Raw genomic sequence first — 10,638 nt, 5'->3', positions numbered from 1 at the left:
TACACACAGATCCAAGTGAAGAGCAATCTGTCATGTAGGACCAAAGCTGATGCATCAGCCCAAGGAGACTGTCATAGCTGTGTGGTGGCAAAGGGATTGAGAGGGCACTATTTTTTTTACGGAGGTAGCATTAAGTTAAACTGTTTTACTCATCCTTTCACCTGTGCAATCCCTTGAGGCTCCATGCTCTCAGAATGACAGTAAGGTGCTTTCTGTTTCATTATTCTCAGTCTCTGGAGCTTATTCTCTGGCATATGGGATCCCCCCTCTTTAGTGCAGTGTTTAATTTCTTATAATTGATGCTTAGGGGATTTCTGAATTGCAGGTTTGTTTGAACATCCTCTATGTAGGATCTGGTCTTTGCTGAGTGTCATTCACTCTGTGCAAGTGGGATTCTATCAGGACTGACTAGTCAAACCCTTGACTAGCAAACTGGTTTTCTTTTTGAAGCATGCCTTCAAAATGTTGGGCTTTGGGGAATTTGAGTTTCCTGTGTTCCAGTGGCTCCCTGTGAAGAGAGGGAAACCTTCTAGATAAAGTACATTGTGAGATTGATGTACACGACATTAGCAAACTGAGGGGCAGGGAGAAATGAAAGAGCTACTGAACTGAAGGATCTTTCTGGTGTAATAGTTGTGTACGTTATTTCTGCATTTCCTGATAGAAACACTACCTGCAAAGTCCTGTTTTCCCTCCTGCCTCCCCACACAGCGATGTTCTCCTGTGCAATTAGCAATTTAAAATATCCACTCTTCTCATCTGCCAGAAGGAAGCATGTGAGCTATCACCTCCAGGATTTGGGTGGCCAAATGGCCTGGATCAACTTGTACCTGTCCAACTCTTCCCAGGAAGGTACAGGAAACAAACTGAAGAGAAATAGCACTGGGTGTGCATCTGCCTGCACCAGAGTCAGCCAGGACCATCTTTCCAACCCTTCCCGGGGCTCTGGCAGCCTTTGCACCTAAGGTTTGGTGTGGACATGGCAGTCCCCCTTCTCGATGGTCTGTACTGGATGGATTGGTAGGACCAGGTGGGAGATGCGGCTCCACAGCCCACTCAGCTTGTCAGAGTCCATGTGGTCGTAGGAGCTGGGGGTCTTAGTGCTGGTGAACTTGGCCCAGAGGAAGTCACGGACCCTCTCTTCCACCTGCTGGAGGCTGATGTGGGTCTCCAGCATCTCCTCATCCAGCAGCACGGTCAGCAGCAGGGCCACGTCCTTGAAAGCAGCACTTTCATGGTCGCAGTACTTGTAGAAGATAAGGGTGGCCCCCGCCGGCAGCAACTCGAAGCGGTGTATCACCGCAGCACGGCCCCCAGCCTGGAAAGCTGAGCTCAGCTCTGAGTCAACCTCCAGCTTGGCCTGGTCACTCTGGAGCCTGGATTTATCTGTACCACTGATCTGGACAGTGCTGGCGTGGAGGGCGGATGAGTAGGTGTTAGCCACATGGGTGCTAAGGCATCGCAAGGTCTGCTCGGCCTTGCGGGCGGCTGCCAAGATGATGATGGCCGGCTGCGTGTGGTGGGACGTATTGAGGTGCTTCTGCAGGAACTTACGCCCACGAAGCCACAGGTGGGGACTCTGCCCTGGAAATCTGTCCTGCAGCTGGTTGAACTGGGACAGGAAGGCCTCCACCGTGGGGTTCTTGGGTGCTTGCTGGGACTTGGAGGTCGGGTTGCCGAAGCAGAATATGCAGAAGCCGAGCAATACAAGGCTCACAACGACAAGTCCTGTTCAACAGGGGAGAGACCCCAGATGGGGAACAGAAGTCAGTCCCAAGTGACCTGCAGTAATATGCTAGAAAGTAGCTACCAGGGTTCTTTTTCCCCTCTCAGACGTTCCCCCCTACGCTAGGACAGTGGTTCAGGTTGGCATGCTCTCTGAGGGCTCAGGAATGCTGAAGAGGCTGCTTGATCCATGTTGAGACCCATGCTCCTACACACCAGCTGGGGTGGCTACAGCTCCAGAGATGGAGGCAAGGCTACAGCTTCACTGTTGGGGTGCAAAACTTCCTGGGGAAATTGCAGCTGACCACAAGCTTTCTTCTCTTTACCCCTCCTGTATTTTCTTTAAGGTTTGTAACCATTTGGAGCACCTACCTCCACATATGGAGCTGTATGACCCAGCTAAAATGCTGTGTTTACTGCTTTCCTCTTGGCTATGCTGGGTGAAGAAAGGCTACTGTGATCCATCCCAGAAAAAGAGGACAGCGAGGTCCAGACACAACTGCTTGCATCCCTCTCCATGGCAAGGCAGGGTCTCTTTCTAGCAGGAGAAATGTGTGGTGCAGATCAGCATCACGGTTCCTGCTTGAGGCTCCATGACACAGAGGAAGACTGGGAAGGGACCATTGGCATAGGAGCCTCAGACCTCCCAGGACATGCTGAACGTGATGAGCCTACTTTTGAGGCTGGGGAGTTGGAGGTAAAGCTGCTACTACAGGCTCAAACTGACCCTTTTCTTAAGAGGATGCTTTTTTCCCCTCAAACCCTCAGAAAAAGCTGTGAAAGGTCCTGAGATAGAATAATAATTAAATGTGCTTCATTACTTGTTCCTGGACGATCAGTGCCTTCTGGTCGATGAGTAATGCACAAGGGAAGCTTCTTTTCCTCACCTTTCAGCAAGAAGGACTCTTTGGCCTTCTCCTGGTCTGTGTTTTGGGTGGTGACGTTCTGCAAGCAGGACTGAGCCTCTGGCTTTGGGGCTGTGTGCCCTACAGTAAGAGAAAGAAATGTGCCACGCAGTGTTGAGGGAATGGGGAGGTTGGGCTGTAATGAGAAAAGCAATAGAGCTTCCAGGAGCTCCCAGCTGAGTTAGGAGTGAGTACTGCTTTGGGTTAATGCTGCTTTGAGTCTTGGCTCTCTGCTTTTTGGGCAGGGAAAGGAGAAAGACGATGCAGAGTGCAGCATGGTGTCATGCCTTTCCAAGCAGGGCAATAGCCAAAGGAGAGAGAGAGAAAGAGAGAAGCCAGTTTATTTCTTATACCTTCTTTCCTGCTCGACTCTGGAAAGCTCACAATGGGCACTAGAGATCTCACCAAACCATTTTCCTTATGCTTATGCACAGCGTAGGCACGTGCACAGCGGCAGAGCAGCAGCGTGCAGCCACCAGCTCACCTTTGATCCCGTGTCTGCTCCGTAATGTGCCTTGGGATCCGCTCTCCTGTGTTTCTTGCTCTGTGTGCTCTTTTGGCCTCTGATCTAGGAGAGGGGCACTGGTGCTTTCCTCTGCCAAGAGGCCCTTGGTGACATCTTCTGTGGCAGTCACATCCAAATGTGTCATTTTACTGTCAGAGCTCAGTAACTTGCTTATTGATGAAGCATCTTCCTCTGCTGTGTTGGAGCTTTCACATGGCTTGCTTGTCTCCTGGTCCTCCCATGTTTCCTGGTGGACAAGGCTGTCTCCTTTGCTGTCCATTATACTGTGGGCCAGCTGGGCTGTAGGGAATAAAATTTGCAGACCTACCCTTAATCTCTTTCAGCACAAGAACCAAGAACCCTTTCTCCTGCTCTGCCCCCTCTAAGCAAGGGCCCAGGTTATCAGCATTTTGGAAATGCTGTACACATAGAAGGGGACAGACTCACCTTCATCCAAGTTATCTTCTTCCTGGGATCTTTCTGATAGACCATCTCTTGTCTTCGGAGATTCTTCCAGTGATGCTTCAGTTTCCTGAGGAACCTTCTCCTCTACTGTGGGGTCAGATGAATCTAACAGTGTTGTCTCTCCTCCATCAGCATCTGGTGATTGACACACCAAAGAGTCGTCCTCTGGTTTGCAGGAGGTCTTGGGCCACCCGCTCGTCACTTGGTGCTCAAGTGTTTCTTGGGTGGGCTCTTGATGCACAGGATGCTCTGCTGTGCTCTCCACCTTATCTTGGGCTGGCCCAGCTGTTGGGATCAGAGTTCACAAGCTCAGTTAGCCATAGAGGAGTCAAGAACACCCAGTGCTTTACCACCACCCTGTAAAAATCCCAGTTCTTGTATTTTAGAAACATCTACCCCCAGTGAGAAGGGGGAGAGAACAGGGTGACCAAAAGTGAGAAAACTCATGGGTTGAGATCAAGAGAAGCTGAACAGGTGAAGGAAAGGGGGGGGAAATCACAAGCAATGCAAAGACAGTCGCCGGCTACCTCCTACAACACATGTCCAAAGAAGGGCAACAAAGCTGGTGAAGGGTCTGGAGAACAAACCTTATGAGGAGCAGCTGAGGGAACTGGGATTGTTTAGTCTTGAGAAAAGGAGGCTGAGGGGAGACCTTATTGCTCTCTACAACTGCCTGAAAGGAGGTTGTAGTGAGTGATGTGGGTGTCAGTCTCTTCTCCCAAGTAACCAGTGATAGGACAAGAGGAAATGGCCTCAAGTTGCAGCAGGGGATGTTTAGGTTGGATATTAGGAAAAATTCCTTCACTGAAAGTGTTGTCAAGCATTGGAACAGGCTGCCCAGGGAAGTGGAGGAGTCACCATCCCTGGAGGGATTTAAAAGACGAGGAGATGTGGCGCTTAGGGACACGGTTTAGTGGGCATGGTGGTATTGGGTTGATGGTTGGACTCCATGATCTTAGAGGTCTTTTCCAACCTTAGTGATTCTATGATGCCAAGCTAGTCTTTGAGCAATGACCAGCTGGGAAGCCAACCCCCTCTCCCTTTCTTCCTGTAGCCCAGTTTTGTTGTTGAACATGATGTCACACTGTAGGCAACATCCCTTTGCCCACCTTGGATCCTTGCCCAATACTTCTGCCCACCCCAGATTATTTGCTTGTTCATGGGGGGGAAGCAACAACTGTTGTTCAGCCAAAACACTGCTGTGTTATCAGCATCTTTTTTTAAACACCAAATCCAAAACACAGCACTGTACAGGCTGCTGGAAGGAAAGTGACCTCAATCCCAGGCCATCTCCCATGCTGTCCTATGTGGGGTGGGCAGGCAATTCATTCGTTAAGTGGTAGGATCTGTTACCACATCGTCCACAGATAGTGGGTTTTCCTAGGCTGGTAGATTCAAGTGATTGATTTGAAACATTTCTAAGGCTGTTGTTGAGTACTGGCCAGAACAGTTATGCCAACACCCCTTCTGACTGTTAATGTCAGCTCTGCTTGTGTCCTTCTCTGCTCCTATTCTGGAGCTGCTCTCCCAAAGAGCTATGGTAAGGTATAATTAAAAGCAAACACTGGAGCATAATGCAATAGAGAAATTCTGAGGCTGAACATAAGCGTTGCAACATCTTCTGAATCTTACAAAACCCAACTGCAGCTCTAATTTTGGGTGCTATTTGTGAAAAATTGCTTATGAATGATCAAGCACTGCAATGACATAAATGATTATACTAAAATTAGAATAAAGACTGATAAAAATGGCAAGGAACTTGGGAGTCATTTGAAAACAGAGACAAAACTGCACTTGGCATGTGTCAGAACATGCTGTCCTTTGGAGCATGATTTTTACATTCCTCATTGCTGATTATTATGGGAACAATCCTGATCACCTAGGACGGATCTGAGCTGGTTATAGCATCACGGTATCACTGAAATACTCGTATGTAGCAGCCATGACAAGGCACCTGGAGAATGAAAGTACATGGTAGAAACTGAAATATGAGGAACCTGGAGCTATCCTGCTATTCAAGCTGGGCACAAACAGTACTCCTTGCCCTGCTTCTTTCAGAGGTTTCCCAACCAAAGGTGGTGGAAAACTGGTTTATTATCTAAGCATCTGTAAATGGGAAGCACTGGGATGCAGGGAAGAAAGCTCTCCTCGTCTAGAGCTCCATCTTTAGCCTTCCCCTTGTGCTGTCATCCTGGACACAGAATCTAAACCTGTCACTGACAGGAATCCAAAACTGAAAGTAACTTGTTAATCTTTTACCCTTCAAGAAAAGATAGCAACTTGCTTTTCATGGCCTGGAAAGCAGAGGATTCTTTTATTTTTTTTATTTTTATTTTGCTTAGGTTTCCCATGTCACTGTTGAAATCTTCCTGCAAAGAGATCTTCCTAGTAGATGGAGTAAGCATAGGATTCACTTACCTCCAGGCAGGTTCACACTTGGATTCTCTTCCATTTTCTTTCTCCCCTGAAGCTCTGGCTTCTGTTGTTTTGTTTCACTTGCTCCTCTGGCTATAAGGAGATGTACTTCCCTGCCGTTCAAGTGGCTGACCAAGTCCCATCACCTTCACAGACACCATCTTGTCTTGGCCTCTGGAGTTGCAACTAAACGCCCATAAAACCTGATAAGCAGAGACACAGGAGCAGTGATTCATGGTGGAGAAGGAGGCTCCTCCCTCCACAATTACCAACGTGGTGCGAAAATGGATGGATGCCACTGATGACCATGAACCTTCAGCCTAAGGGCTATTAGCTATTTTCCTTCCTGGCAGCCCAAGGGCTAACGCAAACCACAGTTATCTCGGGACAAGCTGGTGGAGTGAGGCACTGGTTTCTCATCCGGATGGACTTGGATGGATTTGGCTGTGCTCTGAGACAGCAGGCCTGGAGGCTGGGGCTCGGCAGGCTGCCCCACGTGCTTTTGGGCATCTGGTATCTCACAGCCAAATTGACACAGAGCAACGAGCCAGCTTCACCTTACCTTCCTGCCTCCAGCATGTCGGATCAGGAGTCGGTGGTGCTGGAAGGCAAAGCTGCTGGCAGAAACATTGCCCGGCCCCTGTGCAGCACCATTACTACCTCCTGACCTTGTGCCCATCCCAGGGGGACCAGTAATGCCCACAGCCTGACTCTCCTACACCCCCCCAGTGTTTTGGGATCGCAGAGCCATGCAGGACAGAGCGAGGCTCGCTGGTGTAACCTCAGGAAGTTGATGGCTTTCACGAGTGCAACGCCTGCCCGCCGAAAAACCAGTGGCATGGAAAACTCCCCAGAAACTTTCCCCGATGAAAAGCAGTTGGTGCTGATTTCTGTACAAAAATCTCAAGCTCAGCCTTCTCAACAGCTCTTCTAGCATAGGGGGGCACCTTCCCCCACCCCCACTGTCTCTACAGCTGAGTTTTCTTGCTAAATACAAGATCTGGAGGTGTGTGGGGGGGTATAATCGCTGCCGCCCAGCTCTCGTCCCTCCCTTCCCCGTGCTGCTCCCGCCGCTGACGCTCTGGCAGAAGAAGGAAGTCAGAGGAACAAAGTCACTCGCGGAGTCAGATGCTTACCCAGGAAGTTTCAGAGCCAGTCAGGGCAGCGAAGTGAAGCAGAGGGATGAAAAGAGGAGGCCAGCACTGGCCCCTTCAGTTGCCCTTCCCAGAGACCCTTTGGCTCTGCTGGTGGCCGGACAGCCTGTGGCCTCAACGCACACCCTTAATCCTCCGCTGTCAACGTGACAGTGAACCCTGCCCTTCCACAGCCACCCGGCAGGCTGCTGGGAGGTGTAGTTTTCCTTCCCTTCTTCTGACCAAAGGCGCACGGCTTTTCCCCAGTCAACAGCAGTCATTCTTTGGAGCGTTCAGGAAACGAAACTTCTTTTTTTTTGGCTGTATGTCTGAATTTCCGCGGCCGTGCGGGCTTTCCTTCAGGCAAACTGGATGACTGGCTTCTTCCTGCCTTAAGTAACGGATTTAAACAATGAAATGACTGAGGAAGAAACAGTTTTGAGAGCTGATTTATGAAGATGCAATGTATCACAAGAAAACCAACCCTAAACACGTAGCCAGCAAACCTCAGACTCTGGAGTTGTCACGCTGTGCTAGCACAGGGAGGCTGGGAGCTGTGTGCTGTGAAATGGGGTGTGTTTAGCACCAGCTAAGGGATGGGGAGTCCCCCCCAGTGCTCCCCTTCCAGTGTGGTCCAGAGATTGCAACAGGCAGAAGGTCAGAGGGAGTGTGTGTTGTTGCTCCTGGCCTCGTTTGGGCAATGTTTTCCCCAAAAATGATGCTATGGGGACAGGTATGGTCCAACCCTGTCTACTGTTCCCCTCTGCCCAGGACACATGCTCCAGGAAAAGCCATCAGCGCAGGAAGCAGCAGCTCAGAGACTGCAGCCCACCTCCAAGTCAGCTTGCAGCCTTTTGGCTACCATCCCAGAGGAGCCCAGCGGCAAACAAAGCACAGGGAAAGGCAACTGAAGCAGTGCTTGTAGGGAATAGAGGCAAAACGGCTGGGACTCCTCAATTTGGAGAGCAGAAGGGGGAATTTGACTGATGTGGAGCTGCTGCTCACCAAATCTCTCAATGCTAGGACTTGAGACACTTGTAAAACAAGTAGGAGGTTGGGTTCAGGTGGGCAGAAAAAAAGTAATTCTTTATGTTGGACTTTGGGACCTTTCTGGCACTGGGGTCATGGAGGCAGAGTGTCAGGAGGTTCAGAAAAGGATGAGTCTCGTGTGTGGGCAGCAGGTGGACAAGCAGTTTGTACAGGACCAGGCAAGGATGTACCTGGCTGTGGGAGATGCCGTTTAGGTGAAGTACAGGAGCCCCCAGCCCTGTCCTGTGCTCTGTTCTCCCTCAGTTCTTGCACTGGGGTGCTAAAGCCAAACGGGGCTCCGTGTGCGCCCCTGTTTGTGCCCCTCCCCGGACAGGAATGGGCAGAGGGTGCCCTGCTTCCTCTGCTTCTCTCCAGGCCTCCATGAGCTGCCCCCAGCCCTATGGCCAAGGTCATGTCCATCTCTTGACCATAATGTGACCACTCAGTTATGAGACACATGTGTACGTCACTCCACACAAGCAGTGAGTATCATGTGTGTAAGTGTTATTACTGATGCTGGTTGTATCAGGGAGGTGAGGAGGCGTGAGGTGTGCGTGGGCATGGTGCAAGTAGTGACAGTAGGATGGCTCCTTCTCTCCAGCAGTGGCTTCCTCCGTGACCTGCAGAGAGCCACCATGCTGGTGGTGGCTGGGAGGGGACAGAGTCCACCTCCCTCCCTGGCAGACACAGCACATTCTTTTATCCTGGCCAACCTCTCACTGGGCGCAGTAAAGGCTGTAAAACTGGGGAGAATGGCAAAGCAGGAGGGAAAAAGTCAGAGTGGCTGATCTACAGAGGCCAGGTTCTCTGAGGGCCCTGCTCTTGGTTGCCATCCATCTCACATCCCAGCCAAAGGTACTGGAGAAAAGGAGGCTGAGGGGAGACCTTCTCACTCTGTCCAACTCCCTGAAAGGAGGGTGGAGAGAGGTGGGGGTGGGTCTGTTCAACCAAGGAACAAGGGACAGGACAAGAGGAAATGGCCTCCAGTTGTGCCCAGGGCAGTTGAGATTGGATGTGAGGAAGAATTTCTTTGCTGAAAGGGTTCTGAGGCATTGGAAGGGGTTGCCCAGGGCAGTGGTGGAGTCCCCATCCCTGGAGGGATTGAAGAGTCGTGTAGACATAGTGCTGAGGGACGTGGGTTAGTTGGGGACTGGTCAGTGTTGGGTTAATGACTGGACTCGATGAGCTTAAAGGTCTTTTCCTATCGAGGCAATGCTGCGATTCTGTCCCTCCAACATGGGAGGCAATTGGGAGGGGGCAGAGGAACCACCCTGTTTACAGAAGCACAAGTGTCATGAAAGCGGTGGTGGAACTCCAGCTCAGCAAGGGGGAGAGGCAAGTGCATGACAAAATCAGGGGTAACTTCAGCCTGCGCGGGCTGAGAACTCAGTTGCCAAAAATCAGCTTGGCAGGAGAATTAACTGCTCGGTCTGGGACATGAAGTCATTCACCGTCACAAAACTGTTACAAAAACCTTGCTGACGTTATGTAACATTGCTTTTCTGCTTCACAAAGTCAAGGGATATGAGCTGGGATGTAGAATTGTAACTTAACAAATCTGGTCTGCTTTTAACTCAAGTTTGATGGAGGATTTTATTTAAATAGGAATAACGTTTTCTCTGGGTCTGCAAGAGAATCAACAGTGAGGAGGTGAATTACAAAGGACAGGCTGTGTAAATATTTACATGATGTCATCATTCGGTAACTTTCTTTGGAAACTTACGAATACCACCATACTCCTTGTAGCTGTAGTTCCACCCGCTCAGAAATCACCCACCAGTCACCAGCAGGTCTTTTTCTACTTGATTTGAGCTGTGTAGATAGTTCAGCTGTTCTTTGGAACCTCCTGACACGGTGTTTTGTTACATCCTCTTTTGTTTTTTGCTTTAGAAAACATTGCTCAATGTCTGTGTTCTGCTTTTACATCTTAAAAGAATGGCAGCATTGACTCTAGTGCTGGTACAGAAGGAGGCATGTATAATTTATCTCACAAATATTCCACTTGCTTCTAGATGAAAGCGGAACATTTACAGTGTGCTAGTAGAGCATTAAAATCTTTTATATTATTTTGAAATACATGTACAGAGAAGAGAGTTGCAGAAGTGAAGACCTGACCCAGCTTTTCTGTTTGAGTGGACAGAATGTGTACGCACCTACACTGTGAAACAAATAATGTCACAAAACACAAGCATATATATTTGGGAGCGTTGTAGATCAAGATACTGCCATTAGGATTATTACAGACATCAGTATCATCTTCCTCCATCCTGTCTGTTTCAGTACATAGAAATCTTAGAATTTGTCACAGGGCCTCCACTGGCTTAGCAACTGGTTTCCAAACTGGTCCTAAACTGTTTCCTGCCCTGGCAAGTGGCTGTCCGGTGGTTACAGAAAACATCTCTCCCCAGTGGAAAGATGGGAAAACCAGGCGCAGGCAGCGGGGGTACAGCTCCCTCGCACC

At 49.7% G+C, this 10,638-nt stretch overlaps 1 protein-coding gene across 1 annotated transcript; it reads right to left on the bottom strand.

The window, feature by feature from the left end:
• Positions 1-961: 961 nt before the first annotated feature.
• LOC104523315 (torsin-1A-interacting protein 2) lies at positions 962-6,052 on the bottom strand. Its single transcript, XM_010165851.1, has 5 exons — positions 6,019-6,052; positions 3,583-3,885; positions 3,115-3,435; positions 2,547-2,711; positions 962-1,728 (listed from the first exon to the last, which is right to left on the bottom strand). The coding sequence occupies exons 1-5, from the start codon at positions 6,050-6,052 to the stop codon at positions 962-964; spliced, it is 1,590 nt and encodes a 529-aa protein (XP_010164153.1).
• Positions 6,053-10,638: the final 4,586 nt, after the last annotated feature.

The sequence above is a fragment of the Antrostomus carolinensis genome, unplaced genomic scaffold (genome assembly GCF_000700745.2).
Source record: "Antrostomus carolinensis isolate BGI_N321 unplaced genomic scaffold, ASM70074v2 scaffold9304, whole genome shotgun sequence".
NCBI lineage: Eukaryota > Metazoa > Chordata > Aves > Caprimulgiformes > Caprimulgidae > Antrostomus > Antrostomus carolinensis.
This window is presented reverse-complemented; position numbering and strand designations above follow the sequence as displayed.

What these genes read in the sequence shown, in the direction of transcription:
- LOC104523315 (XM_010165851.1), bottom strand. Translation starts at nt 6,052, where the DNA reads ATGGAAGAGAATCCAAGTGTGAACCTGCCTGGAG. An exon ending in AAGTGTGAACCTGCCTGGAG is followed by an intron (nt 3,886 to 6,018) that starts GTAAGTGAATCC and finishes TGATCCCAACAG; the next exon opens with CTGGGCCAGCCCAAGATAAG. An exon ending in CACTGATCGTCCAGGAACAA is followed by an intron (nt 1,729 to 2,546) that starts GTAATGAAGCAC and finishes CCTGTTGAACAG; the next exon opens with GACTTGTCGTTGTGAGCCTT.